Below are 18,621 nucleotides of genomic sequence, written 5' to 3' on the forward strand. Positions count from 1 at the left end.
TTTCAGTTTTTCTGATGTGCAGCACTGCAAGTGGCAGCTCGTCGATGTGGCTTCCACGGCGTGACGTAGCTACCTGCCGCATCACAAGGAAGTGAAGTAATATTAGATTCAGCCACGGTTATGCAATTCTAAACAAAAACCATGTCAACTTTGTCTGCTGGAATTTTTATTGTTTGGACACAGGTCAGTGGAGAGACAAAGCCCAGACAGAAGACTTCCTAAAGTCAGCGTGTTACATCTGACATGCAGCCTTCTGCAGTTTGTCATCTCAGGAAATAAGGCAAACTTCGTTAGGACAAAGAAGTTTCAAGGAAATTTCCGGTTGATGCGTTTTGATATGAACTCGTTTATCATTTTACAGCTCCACATGTAGATTAAATAACCATCCAGAAATCTGATGCCCATAATCAGTGACTAATCATTAAAGTTATTATTATTATGATTGCTGTTTCAATCATTGTTGACACTAACTGTGCTTCTTGTTCTCACACTGACAGAAAACCGCATAAGCTTGAAACTCTAAACAATTGAAATTACGGTGGTTGATGAGTAACACTGTTAATAACCTCAAAGTATTTCCTTGTGCGTGTGTGGCATTATCATTCAGTGTATTTGAGCATTTCCTGTTTTTAGAAGTCCAATATTTCACCATCACACGTTGGGCCGCGGGTTTATGCAGCAGGGAGGACACACCTTCTTCCTGCTGATGATGATTGTGCCGATCGCGTATAAAAGTCCTGCAGGTTAGTGCAGGCAGACAGATCAACACTGACAAGACAAGCTTAACCTCAGCAACACAACTTCTCTACTGACTTGAAAAGGTAAACACGTTTTTCTTCTTAATTCACTTCGAATGTGGAACAGATTGGAAACTTTCTTCAACACGCTGCTGCCACTTTTAGAAATATCGTTCAAAATGCAGCTTTTTCAGGTGGCTCAGTTTCCAGTTTTATTTTACTTCCGCTGCACCCAAATGATCATGAAATAATATATTAAAACAGCAAAGCTGTAACTTTTCTAACAGGTCATTAATTATTATAGATGAAATACTAATAAGCTACAATAACCGAAGTTCCTCTGACGATCAGCCTGTTTTTGGGTTGAAGATTCATTAAGACTCTGTCTTTCCTCAGTTTAGAAAAAATAAGATGGAATCCCAGAAGAAATGCAACATGAGTGAGATCCTGAGGCCCGAGATGCCCGAGGGGATGGCCTTGGATATCAGCCATCATCCACTGACCATGAAGCACGTGGCCAACCTCATTATTGCCACGGAGAGGATGAAGGCCGGCACGCCGGAGTCCCTGCTGAGTGCCAAGGACAGAGATGTGAAGCTGTTCCACATCATGCGGGAGAGCGTAGTGGAAGGTGATTACGCAGAACAAGAACCCTCTCTGTTGGCAGAGAATATCGATTTAGTTTGATCTCTTTTCAACTCTGCGTGACTTTAAAAGCTCATTTAGTACGTGAACAAAAAAACTCGAACACTGTTGGCTACCAGAAACAAACTGTGACACCTTCACAGTCCATTCCAGTTGTGTGCCAAATTCACGCTCTGTCCAGATCCTTCTAGTTTTCTTGTAGCTCTTAAAGCGGAGCAACTTCAACTTTATTTATTTCTAAATAGAATTCAGTTCAGCTCAGTGACTTCACTTTCACAAGCGGAAGGCAAAATTCACAACAATGCAACTAATCTAAAGCGCCTCTCTTCCCTTCAGAGTGCGTCGTGCTCGAATGCCACTCAAATCCACCAAAGCATTTCTTGAGGACATGCCAGCACCAGTGCAGCGTGACCGACACCGAGCAGAGGAACTTAGTCAGAGACCCAAACACCATGGAGCTCAACGCAGTGACGCTGCAAGCAGGAAGTGAAAACCACAAAGGTGAGTTAAACCGGATGGTTGGAAAATCACTGAGCGTGAAAGGGATGATGGGACGGTTGGTTTTAGTTCCTTTGGTGACTTTACCGACAGCTGTGGTTGAATTTTTCTCTGTCCTCTCCTCAGTGCACCTGACCATGTCGACCTACGTGCACCCAGCAGCCAGCACCGAGGCCAGACCCGTGGCTCTGTGCATTAAGGACACAAATTTCTACCTGTCCTGCCACATGAAGGACAACATGCCAACCCTACATCTGGAGGTAAGCTCCACACAGAAAACTGCTCGAGGAGCTACGGTTACATGTGAAGCTAATGTTAATATTGTTGTGATTGGACTGTCTGACGTGTGTCTTTTCACACCTCAGTTGGTGGAGGACAAAAGCACCATGCAGAGGTTCAGCGCAGACAGTGACATGGTGCGATTTCTGTTCTACACCCGCCTCAGTGGGCTGAACATCACCACCTTCATGTCCGCCCGCTACCCCGGCTGGTACATCAGCACGGCAGAGGAAGACAACAAACCGGTGGAGATGTGCACAGAGACCGACAGCCGCTACCGGACCTTCCAGATCCGCTCAAAGAACTCCCTTGGCCAGTGCAGGAATCACCTGCGCAGCGCTTAAAAAGGCCATGCGGGAGCTGAACGGTGTAGAAAATGCTGTACTTGAGATGTTTTCATTTAAATAATCGCCAGAAAAGATGTAACAAAACAAAGCAAACCTTACACCTCTGTCTGTTAGAGAGAGTGAATATTGACTGTATGTACCAAGTACAGAAAGTGAAAATTGTGTATTAACATGTTTTAGTTCTACCACAAGGTGGCATTGTTGTGCTGACTGAGCATCCTGTGTGTTCAAATGGCACACCGTTAATGCTTTTGTCTATGTATTTATTTGTTTATTTATCTATTTATGAATCATTTCAACATATATTTATTTGAAAATCTGCTTCTTAACATGTATTTAAATCTCGTTCAGCAAATCTTTAATAAAACCGTTTAGCTTATTTGGATTTGTGTCTGCATGTTCATTCGTTGTCGACGACCCTGAGGGGTCTTTCTGTGTGGTGGTTGTGTGTTCTCCATGTGCTTGTGTGAGTCTACAATCGTTCACATTTGCTTAATTAGTGATTCCATAGCAGAACGGTTCCCAACCTGTAGGCTGGAGCCCATCAGTGGCCCTCAGAGAGTCATTTTCAACAGTGCACTCTCACCTGACCGGGATCTCTTTCGGTGCTCCAGCTTCATTCCAAAGCTCAAAAATTCACATGTTTAGGTGAAGTGGCGACTCTAGCTTGCCCAGGATGAACCCCACACTCACTCAACATCAGCCCCTCTAGATTGTGTCCTCATGTGTGGTTTCCAAATGGATGGCTGGTCAGCAAAGATGAGACGTAGAGAGAAAGAGAGCTAACAGACAGATCCTGAATCGAGAAGTGACCTCTCGTCTGCTTAATTTAGCTTCTTCTGCTTTCAGTGGAAGTCCACTGAGTTGGCATGAGAGGTGTACTACAAAGAGAGATCAGCCTTTGCCAGCTATGAGCCTAAAGGGTTATGGCTAGGGGTAGGGTTAGGGGTAGGGTTTGGGTTTGGGGTAGGGTTAGGGTTTGGGGTTAGGGGTAGGGTTAGGGGTTAGGGTTAGAGATAGGGGTTAGGGGTTAGGGTTAGGGGTTAGGGGGACAAAAGGCTCATTTTTACATTTCTGAGCCGCTCTGGCACAGGTGGCTTAAATAATTTTTTTCAGGTATGTTTTAATTAGTTTTTTCCTTTTATTTATTTGGGGGGGGGGGGGGGAGAAAGGGAGAAAGAAAGAGAGAGAGAGAAAAAAAAGGAGGGGGGGTAAGGGTTGGAATTAGGGGCTGGGAACAAGCTTAAGTTTAGGATAGGAAGGTAGGGGGAAGGGTTAAGGTTAGGAAGGGAGAGGGTTAAGGTTAGGATATGGGAGGAGAAGGGGTTAAGGTTAGGGTTTGGGAGGGAAAGGGTTAAGGTTAGGGTTTGAGGGGGGTTTGTGGGGGTGGGGGGTTGGGGTTAAGTTTAGAATTGGGGTGGAGGAGGCAAAAAAAAAGGGGGGGGGGGAAGGAAAGAGTAAAAAGGGGGCTAAAAGATAAATAAAAATAAAAGTAAAGTTTAAGAACAAATTAGACATTAGACAAAAAAAAAAGTTATTAAAATAAAAAAAGAGGTGTGTACTGTGTGTGTTTGTACAATAAAATCAAGATACCTTTCCCCAATTGTCAGTGTGTCAGGCAGTACCATATAGTTAAAATCCAGTTAGTGCTGTCCAAGGAAGAGATAGATGAGATAAGCAGAAAGAAAAAAAAAAACTAAAATAAATTAATAAAATTAATGCATAAATAGATCAAATAACATTAATAATAAATATATACATACATATATTGAAAAAAATTAAATAATCTCAATAAGAAGGGTTATAAATAAATTAGTAAGTGTAATTAATTAATAAGTCCTTGTATAAAAAGTAAAACAAGAATGCATTCTATATTAGATAAAATTTCAAATTTGAACACCAAGTTAGTTTTTCATAGAAAATATAAATAAATAAACAGATGTTTTTCTTAAAAAAAGGAAGAGGTCACTCCATGCATATTAATTTTATTCATGCACAAGAGAGATCCGTTGTGATATGTGAGAAAAAAAAAAAATATATATATATATATAAATAAATCAATAATAAAAATAGAGAAATATAAATATTAATTCAATTGTAAAAAAAAAAAAAAAAAAAGAGAGGGTAAAGAAACCTCTGTGTATGTTAAAACATATAAAAAGATAAAAAACATAAAAAAAAAAAAAGGGGTTCGGGGTTAGGGGTAGGCTAACCCTCTTTTAAGCTGTCTATATCTCATGCTGCTATAACTCATGTCTATAACTCATGCTGCAACTTTCGGCTTAAAGTTGGCCATAAAATGCACCGCCCCTTCTCTGACCTTCCTCCCTGAACACGGCCTCACCATTTCTGGAAAATCCAGAGAATTGTTAGATGTACTGTTAGATGTTCCAGAGCGGCGTGATCCGTCTGCAATCACAGGAGGTGTTTTATTGTTTATTGTTTATTAAAGTTCTGGAAAAGGTCTGGAAAAGGTCTGGAAGTTCTGGAAAAGTTCTGGAAAAGGTCTGGAAAGTTCTGGAAAGTTCTGGAAACGTTCTGGAAAAGGTCTGGAAAGTTCTGGAAAAGGAAAAGTAATAACTATAAAGTATCAATCATGCTTAGCAAAACATTTTAAGGTAGCATTTACTGCAGTACCCTTTCCGCCTTACTCCAGTTGCTCGATCTCAAGTATTCGTTTTTTTGATTTCCAGCTCTTTTTTCTGATTATCCAGCTCTAGATTCCTTCTACAGAGGGCCCTCACATTGTCTGCTCCAACCTGTTTTGATAGGTCATTGAGGTGTTCATGTAGGGGTACATGACAACTTTGACACTTACCTCTGTGTGAGGGCCAGCTGAGGTGTTTGCTGGCGGCTTGAGCAACACTCATGTGTCTCCTTCAACTGTAAAATAGACTTTTTCTCATCTGAGAAACAATAAATATGCATTTAGTATTTTGCCACCAAAGCAGTTATACATGTCCTGGACAAACACTTCCTGCCAGGGTCTGACTGAATACCCCCTCCACGATCGGTCGCCCTTCATTGTTTGAAAGGGCCATCTCCTCTGAGGCCCTGTAATCTGCTGGAGCGGGCTCCTCCAGTTTTTCTCCTCTAATTTTTCTTCTTGTTTGCTTAAAATAATGTTAATACTTAATATGTTACGCAGTGTATCATCCACATTCCACTAAAAGAGTGACAAATTCACAGCGAATACATACATACCCTAACCCTAACCCACTGCTGGCACTACAACTAATCGGACAATTTTTCTGCGGAAGTGACGTAAAATGTTGTCAAACGTTCACGTTTTATGTGAACGTGCACAGAGCCTGATGAGGTAAGCCTGGGTCGGTAAATCAAGGTGATAACCACCGTCGTGATACTTTGTCGAGCCAGCTCCACCAAAGACAGCCCGGCTCTGTTGAGCTTCCTTTGCAGTATACCCGTCTGGTGTGGACTCATGATGGTGGTGTGTGTGTGGTGGGCTGAACGGACATTTATCTCTACATGTCAGCCATGTGACGGACTGGGAGCAGTCCACAGCGGTCCGTCTTCTGGTGTTGGTCCCAGGACACTGATTCAGGTTCAGTCAGGTTCTTAGCGCCATGTGAGGGGCACTTTGGGCGCCATTGTTGGTTTTAGTTATGCATTTCGTTGTTTTTATGGGAATTAAACCTTTTTGAAGGCGTGATTTTAACGCTGCTCACCCTGGATTTTTAACAACCTTTTCCAGAACCCAAAAAACCGCCATTTTTCATCAGTTTTTCACTTTTTGAATCTGAAACAAAAACCAAAAAAATTTTGTTTTTGTTTTTGAAACAAAGAACAGATTCACAGCTTTTTGCATTTTAGGATTACAAATGAATTGCAGATTATGCAGTGATTCCATCCATCAATCCATCCAAACCATCAGCTAAAAGAAAATGTTGAAAGGCTTTCAGTGAAAAATGTTCTGAGAGATATGAACAAAGCTGTTGTCCATGTTTTTGCAAGTAACTCGTCAAACTTGAGTTTGGAGCGAAACAGGGCAGAGTTTGGGCATTTTAAACCTACCCCCCACTGACATTTCTTCCAAGAAAATGCGAAAGGTAGTGAATTTAAAAAGAAAGATTTTTATATATCATCAAAGTGACCGTAAATAGTGCTCCAGGCTTGGTGGATAGATGGATTGATGGATTGTATTTCTGAGCCTGTTGGTGAGATCACTCCTCTTAGAGGTTGTTGTTGTTCTACTGAGTGAGTCAGCTTTATTCTGCATCAGGAAAGAATTTCTTCAGCACTGGAGTTGCACTTTCACATCCCATTATTAGTTGCTTTTTTAATGAAGAAGAGGAAGGGAGGAATTGTTTTAATGACACAATTGGAGTCACCAAAATTAAAAAATTAGCTTTCTTTGCTGAAATACCAAACTACTAAGACGCTGTTCACAATTTTGTACTTTCACTTCTATGATAAAATGTCTTTTACTTTTTACATTTTATTGATCACTTACAGCGCCATATTCGTTTCTGCGACTGCTCACGTGCTTCTCTCTACGATACAAACCATACAAACAAAGCCATTTGAGCCAATTTAGGGTTCAGTATGTTGCTCAAGGACTCGTTGACATGTTGAGGAGGAGTCGGGGATCAAACCATCGACCTTCAGACCCGGTCTACTTCCAGAGCCGCAGCCAGCCATCGTCTCTTTTTCAAAGTGAATAATAATGGCAATAAAATGGTTGATTCTGAGGATCATGACCTCCCACAATAAAGACACACAACGCAAACACATGACAGAGAACTAGTTAACTTTCTGTTGAAAGCTTCGACGCACTTAATTGTTAACGACAATCTGATAAAGAAGAAATGGCAGCAGAGGGCGACCGTTGTAACAGTCAAAATAACAATTTGAAAATCCAAATAAATCGGAGAAAGTTCTCTAGAAGTAAAGAAATTCCAAAGTTTTTTTAATCTGCTGGAAATTTCACATCAAAGAAAAGATTACTTGAGAACAATTAGGAAATCGTAACGCAGATAAATGTGACAAACAATAATGCGTCTGTTAATAGCATTACTAAATCAATTGCGGTTTGAAACCAGATTCAGTAGAAAGAAACCAAAATTCATTCATCTTCCACATTTTTCCTTTAAATCAAGATTAAACTTTGATTACTCATGCAAACTTCCCCCTTTCCCACCTCTTGGTAACTTGCAAAATTGCAGAATTATTTCTCTTATTATCTCTCTCTCTATCTATCTATCTCTCTATTTATCCATCCATCTTGTGTGTTATTGCAAAAAAATGTAAATGCATAAATGCTTAATGATATAAAAAAAGTACATGCCATATCTGCCACCCTTATGCTGAACACACCAGCTCTATCAATGACCTCAGTGGATCTTCTGAGTGTCATTATTACATAGTAAACTTATTTTGTGACAGCAGCGTGTAAGTACAGTATTTCATCATGCTATTTTTGTTTTCCAGAAGTGAAGATCTGAAAATGTTACTTTCTGTGGAGGACTGGCTTATAAAAATCCTGCAGCTTGGCACAGACCGGCAGAACAGCACTGACAGCACAAGCTTCACCAAGCGCAGCAGCACAGCTCCTCCTCTGCAGACTTCAACAGGTAAATTCATTTCTCTTGCTTTGGTTTGTGTCCATTTTGTAACTATCAGGAGGAGTTCAGCTTTTTGATTTTTATTCATTCATACTTCACAGGACCCATAGAAGGTCCATTAGCCGTCAAAGGACACTCATAAAAGAATCACTAAGTCCCTACAACAACAAACAGAGACGAGTTTAATCTTTACTGCAGGTTGAGTTAAAAAGGATCAAATCAAGTGCTACTCTATACTACACTGTAGTGTTTATCATGGTTTTTGATTTGTCAAATCAAAAAATGAAAATATTCACATGTGGACATTTTCAGCTTTATGAGATGGTTCAGCTTTCAGTTGTAATTTAATTCAAGGTCAGTAATTACTGATTAGCTTTGATAGTGTTGGAAGTAAATGTGACAATCCAGCTGTATTTCACTGAAAGGTTAAGGATTCACTCAAACTCGGTCCTTCCTCAGTTTAGAAAAAAAGATGGAATCCAAGATGAATGACAACATGAGCGAGATGTTGAAGATGCCCGAGGGAGTGGATTCGGAAATCTCCCATCATCCAGTGACAGTGAAGGAGGTCGCCAACTTCATCATCGACATTGAGAGGATGAAGCCCGACACATCAGAGTCTGTGCTGAGCACCGAGTTCAGAGATGAAAACTTGGTCAACATCATGCTGGACAGCATCGTGGAAGGTGATTACACAGACTTCAACAGCGTTGCATGAAAAGAACTCATTCGAACTGTAGTTTTATCCATTCTCAACTTTGTTGCTACTACTGAATGTTTCTGTGAAGCTAATTTAAACTTATTTTCAAATTCGGCTTCAGCTCCAGTATTTTGTGCTTACCTACAGATACTGGTCTGCGTAACTGGCTGAATTAATAATTACTTTGGAGTGGCTTGACTTTCACTGGTCCAGTGCAGCAAAAGACAAGGTCTATGAATGTGGATAAAAATTATAACAACCCAACTAATCAGTTGGCCTCTCTTCTCCTCAGAGCAAATAGTTTTTGAGCTTGGCTCGGCTCCACTTGTTCACTTCAGCAGGACGGGGGAGTACGAGTGCAGTGTGACCGACAGCGAGCAGAGGAGCTTGGTTCTGAACCCAAACGGTGCCGAGCTCCTTGCAGTGATGCTGCAGGGTGGCAGTGACAACCGCAAAGGTAACGCCTTTGACAGCTTAGTTAGAAAAGCTCTGGGTAGATATTTGAATTTAGGGAGGATAAGCTTTGTGTCTGTCTTAATTTTTGTTTTATCGCAAATGCTGACACAGCTTTTCAGGCTTTGTTAGAGTGAATCTGTATCCTCTGTTCTCTCCGTAGTGTATCTGAACATGTCGACCTATGTGCACCCTTCACCCAGCACCAGGGCCAGACCTGTGGCTCTGTCCATTAAAGACACTAATTACTACTTGTCATGCTACAAGAAAGGTGAAGTGCCAACTCTGCACCTGGAGGTAAGCTCTTACCTTACTAGACACATTCTATCACATTCATTCCATTATAAGATAAACTCAGTTGCCAGAGTCACATTCCTCAAAGGAAAACTGCTCACATGGGTTTTTATCATCTGAAAGAACCAGTATGCATTTATAGACCTGTTTACATCTGATAGAAGATGTCCCCATAATAATATTGTGGTGATGTTTTCACACCTCAGAGAGTGGAGGACAAAAGCACTCTGCAGAGGATCAGCTCAGACAGCGATTTGATGCGTTTTCTGTTCTACAAGCGGGACAGTGGACTGACTATCAGCACCTTTATGTCTGCCCACCTCCCTGGCTGGTACATCAGCACAGGAAAGGAGGACAACAAGCCAGTGGAAATGTGCAAGGAGACCGACAACCGCCACCGAACCTTCAACATTCATTCTCAGAGTTAAAATGCTAAAATCTCACCCAAAGGGTAGTGGATTTTGAGTTTTGTTCCTCTTAACTAACTGAACATCTAAAACAAAAACACAAGTTTTACTGTATGTACCAAGTACAGAGTGAAATGCTAAATGTATTGACATAGTCAAGTTTTAACAGAAGGCGACATTGTTGTGCTAATTGTTGCACTTTGTTATTGCTTTTAACTATTTATTTATCTAATAATGGACCATTTTACGTATGTATTTATTTGAAAATCAATCTTTTTTTTTTTCAACGAATCAAATGATGTTCAGTGATATTTAATAAAGCCTTATATCCAATTTTTGCATTTGTTGTATCTGCTTACTGAAGATTTCTCAAATGACACAGCTCAAACAGATAGATTAAAAGATTAACTGCAGTTCATTTGCAAAAATGCAGACTGATTGAACTGAAGAGATCCCATCCTTGTAAACAAGACATTTCAGTTACTGGCAGAATGAGATTTTGTATACACAAAATTTCACATCACCCAAGTAGTTGATGCACTAATAATCCAATAAAATTAACAATAATAATGTAACACTGTATCCATGTTGCACGAGCAGTTCAACTTCTGATCCATTTAAGTATGAGTTCCTGATAATAGCATATGGCAGTAGATTATTTTATATAGGAAAGTCAAACACGTACACTTTACTAGAATTTCAGCAAACATCTATCTGCCTGTTTTGCACACTTGCACTTGTTATCCTATATTAACTGTCTTGGTATCAGTCACTACGTTTATGACTACAATTCAATATAAAGGTATACATAAGCAACCTTTCACTCTCCGGACAAAACCCGTAATATTATCATAATCGAAGTAAAAATAAATGGAGATAACCACTTACACTGACAGTTCTGGACTCTAAAAAAGGTAATTACTAAAAACAATATGGGTCTGCACTCTTTATGAATCGATGCTTCCAGGAAGATTTTAGCCAGCATGTACTCTGTGTTTACATCCTCTCATCCAATCAGGGAACAGGTTGTGCACATGCGTACTTGTTTTTGGGGAAAATTTCAAATCAGCCAATCAGAGAAGAGAAGGCGGTAACCCCTCCCCCCCGGGAAATTTGAACCCGGATGCACGAGTTCAGTTGTTACGTTCAAGATTTAACGTCTGCTCAACGGCTAAGAAAAGCTAACAAAAAGAAAACGTCTGGTTTGGTGTAATAAAATTAGATAAAGCCAAAGAAAAGAAATCTGAAACCAGCCGATATGGAGGAGGGAGAGACCGCATCGATAAACTCCAAGAGAGGTGAGCGAATGCATTGAGGTGGCGTTAAGATAACTCAGCTAGCTCCGTTAGCATTGGTTAGCATTGTTGCCGCTAACAGTTGTGACACCTTCACCGGAAACTTTTCCGGTTAAACACGCAAAAATAAAGTCACGCATTTAAGATTTTTGCGGGTCTCAACGTGCATTAAAAATTGCAATTGACTGGGTTTACTCAGAGAGGCTTCTGTGTGTTTAAAAATGTCTTGTTGTTTGCATCCCTCTTTTGGTTAGTGTTGTGTTTGCCTGATATTAGTAGACAATATGCACCAATACACTACTCATAAACTGTACAAACTGTACAAAGTGCATGGTTACAGCAGGTTCATTAGTCCCTTTTTGTTGAATTTGGCCTGCTGGAGCTGGAGTCATGATAGAGGCTTGTACAATTTCTTCCATCTATAGTTAACATGAATAACATGTAGAGATACTTTGCTTTGGTGGCTTTTACAGATTATTAAGTGTTATTAATAATGCCACTTTCTGAATACGCATGATTTTCTCTTTAAGTAAATGAATAAATTCAATGTTTAATTTGATTTCAAATTTCTTTCTTTATGAAATCAGTAAACCATCGCATTTCAGAAGCTGGAAACATCTCTTAAATGCTTCAGTTTCAGCTCCAAATCTAGATTTCCCTCACAAATATCAGTGATTTCTTCAACCTGCAACTAGATGGCAGCAAGTTTCTGCGGAGCGCTTCAATTTAAGGGCAAATTGCCATAAACGAAATGGTTCACCCTCAATGAGCAGAGTTATGCAATTCCAGTAGCCTAAATAGTGGAGTTATACATGTTGTTGCATATTAAGCATTTGTGATTATAGTTCAGATACTAGTTATTTTTCTATTGCTGTGTTATTGCCTGTCTTAGAGCTACGGAAACAGAAGTTAATGGAATACTTGGCAGCAAAAGGAAGGCTCAAACTGCCCAACACCAAGTAAGGAGGGGAAAAATCAACTTACACTCTATCTCAACGATTTCATCACTCAATTGTTTCATTTATTTTTTTTTTAAATGAATATGTTTTTCATTCTCAGAACATACCATTGCAATGACTATGTGGCTGAGATTAACAAGCCAGATACATCTGCTCTAAAGGTAAGCCTGTGTAAATGCTTTTGTGTAAGAACATACAGAGTTGTAAGTGTAAAGGGTAATTTGGACACCCCATTAAAGTGTCAAAATGCTAGGAACCATGGGCATATTAGAAATGTTTTCAAAGACTCATGGCACGTGACTTTTCATTTTACTTTCTCACTGATTTATTCCTTTGTCTTCCAAGGTTAAGGGGAAAGAAAACAAGGCTCCAGATAACACATTGAGATATGAGGGCACAAAAGTGCAAACTTCCACTACTCAAGCTACAAAACCTCCAACTAGAAGAGCATTTTGTGTCACTGAGAGTGCAAATGTAAAAGGGAGCATCCTGACTAGACAACAAAATGCCAAACCTCCATGCAATTCAAATAGTGGCCAAGGACAGTCGGAACGTAAAAAACAAAATGTAGTGCTTGCAGGGGTATCAAGCGTGAATACCAAATCCAACTTGAATGCAGGAAGCAACATCAAGAAGCAGACAAACACGATAATACAACCTTCAGGCAGAACGTCTTCAAATGCTGCTGTGTCAGGCCCAAAGAAAACCGTCAGTGTTAGGCTGAGTCTTGGTCCAATGGTCAAAACAAAAACCGGGCTTATTCCAGCCGTGACTCAGCCAAGAAACACAAAATTCGATTCAACATACAGCTCTGCTACAACTGCCAGCACCACCACTATTTCTGCTGGTAACAAGGGACGATTCAGCACCTCATCATCAGTCTCTCTTTCACGGAAATCTGGCACAGCTCAGAGAAAAACACTCCCCAACACTGTTTCCTTTCCTGCAAGAGCTGGGGTGAAAGTTCAGACTCAAAACATATGCATTTCAAAAACACTTTTGAGTAAGCATGCTCTGTCAGTTGATAAGAGTCAGTTATCAAATGGTGAAGTAATGTCAGTACAAATATCCAAAAGAACAGCAGCGCCAATGAAGCCAGAAGGGAAAGAAAAGTTATCAAAAACTAATAAATCAGCAGGGGAGCCCACAGACAAATTCTTAAAGCAGAAATCTGAGGGTGGAGGAGTGAAAAATGGAAAACCGTGCAAACCTCCCAACCAAATATCCTTGATGCAAGCTGGCAAGACCATTCCCAAAGCAGTCAGTGGTCAGTTTACGAAGGCTACTGTGGCTAACTTGGGAGGGAAGACTAAGACATGTAAAGGGACACAAAGCATGGAGGGACACAGTTCAGCAAAAGCACCTCTTCCGCAAACAGCCATAAAAAGAACGGGTGCTACCGTGGTATCACAGACAGTACCACAGCCTATCAGGACCATCAGCCGTACAGGCCAGAACCCAAACATGAAGACGCCCAAGGCCTCAGTCAGGGTCTTTGCCCAGACTGAAGGAAAGAAAATGACTGCTGCCCAAGAAGAAAGAATGTAAGTAGAACAGGCCAACTGTAGTGTGACACCACTGAATCAGTGCATCAACTCTAAAAGACTGTGGGTTTGATTTTAGTCTGTCTTGGCACAAAATTTACATTATCACTGATCTTTCTGTACATGATGTGCAGGTAAAGTTTGTTTTTTTTTTTTTTTTTTGCAGGATGCCCATTTAATTTTTAAAAAATCTTTTCTATCCAATATAATGAATTATTCTGGCAAAAAATTACTTGAAATCAGTTTTTGTTAAAATGAAAGTTTTTTCTAATGCAGTACATTGCAATAGTTGATTTGGTTTTCCATACAAGTAGTAGCAGAAGAAAAATGCATGCCATGCAAGAGTTCGCATCTTAGGGGGTTTATAAATCCTCCTTTTCTCCTGAGTAATCAAGGTTTAAGCCTGCGTTCAAAATACAAAATATTCCCCTGAACCAGTCTCAACACGTTTTTTGCTCTCAAAAGATATCCAGTGGTTTTTCTAATGCAGTAAAGTACAATAGTTGATTTGTTTTTTGATATGATAACAGGGTGACAGTTAAAAATCTCAGTATGAATCACATTTCTGGGAATGTACATACTGCTTTTTGGTCCATTGCCAGAATTTTAGGTTAACTGTAGGCTGCTTGATATACATATTTTTATAATTTGCTGCCACTAGACTGCATGAATAAGCAGCTTTGGGTATTCAGGTAAGTGGCTGCTGGGTACATCCGTTTGTTAAATGATGAAAATTTGCTGCATCATCAACAAAATGACCAGTTGTTGGGTAAAAAAGATTTTTCTGAAAATAGGTCTTCAGGAAATATTTATTTATATTGCAAAGAGCTAAATGTTTCTCATTTCCTGTGTTATCTCAAGATATCCAAAGTTATCTTTTCTCCTCATTTACTGTCTCCTTGCTTTACTGGTTAGTATAGTTAAAAATATATCAAGTTAAACAAAATGTAACTGTACTTTATGCTGTATTATTTGGTCTGAAGGAAAAAACTGAAGGAATGGCGGGAAGCCAAAGGGATTTGCTACAAGAGACCTCCCATGCCAGTGAAACCACAGGTGAGGCGCACCGTAGCTGTGCCCCAGCCGTTCTGGACCACCATGAAAGAAGAAGATGAAGCTCACTCGCTTATCTTTGCTGTGGACAGGTCTTTGGCTGATTGCGTCAAATTGCTTGGCGAGGTACATGATGGGAGATCAAGTTTTGTAATCTGACTATTTACACCTCACCGTGATGGAAAATGTGTCATATTTTTGGAAGCCATTCTTTCATTTGACATGAGTCTGCCTTTTACCCAAAGGGTTGCCCTCCAGACCAGGTGAAAGTGGTTCTTTCAAGGTTGCCACCCGTGTCCAAGAAGTTTGCCAAATACTGGATTTGTCAGGTCCGCCTGATGGAGCAAGAGGGCAACCTGGACGTCTTGCCCATGTTTGAAGAGGCTGTTAGTGTTGTGTTGGAGGTGAGACAAAACATTTATAAAGCTGTTTAAAAACTTCTTGAATCCTTTAACAGGAGTCGGGCCAATTGAGTCCATTTTTTGGTCACAGTATACTCCTCAGTCGAGTATCTATAACTGTTGTTGGTGTATTTGTCCATTGTTTGACATATTGAAGGTCATGGAGCTTGACTCCTCATGATGACGGGTTTATTTTACTTTTTTATGTTGGGTTTCAGTCTAAAATAAGCAAATCCTCATGAGTATGCTAAGTTTTTCTGTTTCTGTTTCCATTCAGCCAGTGGACGAACTGCGAACTGTGGTGTTTGAGATTCTTAAGAAGAAAGACGAGATCCAAGGTAACTTGGTCTGTATAGACTACTTTTCTGACAAGACAAAGTCTCTGCACCATTCTTTGAGTAACCAAAGCCCATTTTATGAACTACAGCTGTTTTGGGGGGAAAAAAATAAACATTTCAAATTCCTAAATCATCCGAAAGTGGCTAGAGCAAAAATAAATTTGAGCACAATTTATTATGCGCGATACTGTATGGAAGTTCTTAATGTTTTTTTTGTTTTTATATACATATGATGTACTTTTGATTTAGTTTTTCTTCAGATTAAATATAAACATAAAAGCTTCAAATTACTTCATTAGCACCTATGGACAAAGACACCAGTGAGCACAGTGTAGTGTTTACACATTCACAGTGTAGACGTGAAAGTTGGAAACTGTTGACAAATTTACCAGATTAGCTTTTTTTTTTTTTTTTTTTTTTTTAAAGCATCTGTACAGAATGAGGAGGAGGACCTAATCTCAACAGCTGCGCGTTCTCCTGAGAGGATCAACAACCCGATGATGACTCCCAAACCCACCAAGGCACTCATCTGTGGGGAGAAAGGATACTCATCTGTTGTCAAGTATAAGATAACAGCAACTCCTGGGTAGGTTTGTCTCAATACATTATTGTTTCCTTAAGTCAATCGGGAACCTGAATAAAACTGTTAATTGTCACTACTGCGTAAACTGACCAGTCAGTTTAGTTAAAATCTAATCATCTATCCTTTCACTCTCAGCTCACCTGAGAAAAGTCTTTTTTACCCAACCACTGCTCATTTTGTTGATGCTACAGCAAACTTTCATCAGAATTTAACAAACCAATGTACCCAGCAGCCACTTACCTGAACCCCCAAAGCTGCTGATTCATGCTGTCTGGCAGCAGCAAATTATAAAAATACGTATGTCAAGCGGCCTACAGTTCCTCACAAATTCTGGCAATGGACCAAAACTAGTATGTACATTCCCAGAAATGTGATTCATACTTAGATTGTCAACTGTCACCCTGTTATCATATCAAAAACCAAATCAGCTATTGCAATTCACTGCATTAGACAAAACGCTGGATATAATTTGAGAGCAAAAAACATAAAAAGAACATGTTGAGACTGATTCAGGGGAATATTTTGTATGTTGAATGCAGGCTTAAACCTTGATTACTCAGGAGAAAAGGATGATTTATTAACCCCCTAAGATGCAAACTCTTGCTTGGCATGCATGTTTTTATTTCTTTTTTGGGTGTGTTGTTGGCCCTCTTGATTTTAACCTGTGGACACCAGGCCATTGTAGAGAAGAACATTTGTATTGTGGTCAAGGTGACCCAAAATGTGATGTGCACATATGAAACTGCAGCTAGTTAAAAGACACCATGGCAATTGCTGATAACTGAACTAACTGAATTAAGCACCCTCTTGAAAACACAATAACACAATATTCTGCTTTCTGCCTTTCTTCAACTTATCTTCAATCTATTATTATTGGCATAAATCCAATAATAATAGATTAGACTCACTAGACTAATCTAAAAAATGCAATTGTGTGCAAAAAGAAAGCAAGGAAGGAAGGAAAAGGAAGAATTGTTGGTTCCCCTTAAGCCGTGCTTTCCCCTGGATGTTAAAGTTCAGCTCACTGCAATATGGTGTGCAATTGTTAGCATTTGTGAGCCACCAAAGCAACTGACTTGTACTGTTGGGCACCAAGCATGATGGTATAGTAAAGGCGGAGCTAAACCCCCTGCAGTCCGTTGATTGGCTGACTGCGTATTTTCATGTCATGGGTCCGTTACCTTGTCAGGTCAATCTACTGCTTGCACACTGACTCTTTTTGACAGGAATTGTCTAATATCTCGTCATGTGTGTTGTGTTATTTTCCAATTTTGTGTGTGTGTTTTTTTTTTTTTTGGAGGCTGGAATCATCTACTTTTGTCTTTGTTTTCATTAAGTGGCCCTCCATGCCAACAGCAAGAAACAACACAGGTCGATGGCCAGGAAGTTCGCTTCTTCACTCCGGTTAGACGCTCAGTGCGAATCGAGAGAGCATCTCTCCGATACCCTGCCTCCCTCCAGGAGCGTGATCTTTGCGTGACCTCCTATAGTGACCTAATCTCAAAGGAGGACAAAGGAAAAAGTGCAGTGCAGGAGGGTAGCGACACCAGCCCATGTACTAATGACACACCGATGTACATCTACAGACCGAATGATGCCCTTCAAGACAAAGTCTGTGTCCAGCTAGTCTGCGATTAAGGCCTTCAATCTTGGAAAAACACCGGTGTGAATGTAAATGATAATTGCAGAGACTAACATTTTAGACAATGAGCTGTTAAAAAAATGACGTTATTGGTTTTATTGTTTTGGTCCCTATATTATTTTATGACTCTAAATATTGTGTACATAGTATTGTAAAATAAATGGCTGTTTTTAAAACCTGCACACACATTGTCCTTTTGTTGAGCTTTATCTTGCGCATCGACCTAAAAAAAAAAAAAAAAAAAAAAAAAAAAAAAAATACACAGGCACCTGCATTCTTCTAGAAACCTGTTTGGCTTTTGCGGATGACTACTAAATCAGAATGTCACACCTGTAATCTCAGAAGTAACTTGCCTGCAAATACGCAGGAGTTGATGTGCAATGTGGTATCTGACTGCATGTAATCTTTTAAAAAATATAGTGTATAATGATGAGTTTTTGCTTCAGGTGGTCTCTCTGTTGAACTCCTGAGTCACCAGGATGTTAACAAAGGGACATTACTGCTGAGGCTTTTTAGGCCTCTGAGGACCGTGGATGAAATTACATTAACCCTCCTGTTGTCAACATGCAGGTGTCTTTGAGCAGACACACACACACACACACGCACACGCACACGCGCACACACACACACACTTTATGCCCCTTTATGGCAACCCTCAGCAACATCCATGCCAACCAGAGAAGGTGGAGTCAAAAGAAAGAGGGGCCAACTGTGTGCAAAAAAAAAGATAAAAAAAAAAACAAGCTGTGTGCTACAGATATGGTGCATACATTTGCAAAGAACGTGCAACAGCCTCAGCATATTGCCTAATATGCGCATGAGAGGCACAGGACACTATGGCACTGGCTTTTTGGAGCTACA

The 18,621-nt window shown here is 40.1% G+C and overlaps 2 protein-coding genes across 2 annotated transcripts; both read left to right on the forward strand.

Moving 5' to 3' along the window:
- The first annotated feature begins 718 nt into the window (after positions 1-718).
- Positions 719-9,966, forward strand: LOC115048476 (uncharacterized). Its single transcript, XM_029509942.1, has 8 exons — positions 719-821; positions 1,134-1,368; positions 1,719-2,140; positions 2,246-2,495; positions 8,556-8,777; positions 9,084-9,248; positions 9,408-9,541; positions 9,745-9,966. Exons 2-8 carry the CDS (start codon positions 1,149-1,151, stop codon positions 9,964-9,966), a joined length of 1,635 nt encoding a protein of 544 aa, XP_029365802.1. The 5' UTR covers positions 719-821; positions 1,134-1,148.
- A 1,125-nt stretch (positions 9,967-11,091) lies between these two features.
- ckap2l (cytoskeleton associated protein 2-like) lies at positions 11,092-18,018 on the forward strand. The gene is made up of 9 exons (XM_029511120.1): positions 11,092-11,243; positions 12,133-12,199; positions 12,300-12,360; positions 12,545-13,743; positions 14,727-14,922; positions 15,042-15,200; positions 15,475-15,535; positions 15,962-16,121; positions 17,456-18,018. Exons 1-9 carry the CDS (start codon positions 11,204-11,206, stop codon positions 17,754-17,756), a joined length of 2,244 nt encoding a protein of 747 aa, XP_029366980.1. The 5' UTR covers positions 11,092-11,203; the 3' UTR covers positions 17,757-18,018.
- Positions 18,019-18,621: the final 603 nt, after the last annotated feature.

Source organism: Echeneis naucrates, chromosome 9 (assembly GCF_900963305.1).
Source record: "Echeneis naucrates chromosome 9, fEcheNa1.1, whole genome shotgun sequence".
Classification (NCBI taxonomy): Eukaryota; Metazoa; Chordata; class Actinopteri; order Carangiformes; family Echeneidae; genus Echeneis; species Echeneis naucrates.

Excerpts from the sequence above, each read along its gene's own strand:
- LOC115048476 (XM_029509942.1), top strand. The coding sequence starts at position 1,149 with ATGGAATCCCAGAAGAAATGCAACATGAGTGAGATCCTGAGGCCCGAG. Across the intron at positions 8,778-9,083 it reads GCTGGACAGCATCGTGGAAG|AGCAAATAGTTTTTGAGCTT; the intron begins GTGATTACACAG and ends TCTTCTCCTCAG. Across the intron at positions 9,542-9,744 it reads TGCCAACTCTGCACCTGGAG|AGAGTGGAGGACAAAAGCAC; the intron begins GTAAGCTCTTAC and ends TTCACACCTCAG.
- ckap2l (XM_029511120.1), top strand. The coding sequence starts at position 11,204 with ATGGAGGAGGGAGAGACCGCATCGATAAACTCCAAGAGAG. Across the intron at positions 11,244-12,132 it reads ATCGATAAACTCCAAGAGAG|AGCTACGGAAACAGAAGTTA; the intron begins GTGAGCGAATGC and ends TGCCTGTCTTAG. Across the intron at positions 15,201-15,474 it reads CTGTTAGTGTTGTGTTGGAG|CCAGTGGACGAACTGCGAAC; the intron begins GTGAGACAAAAC and ends GTTTCCATTCAG.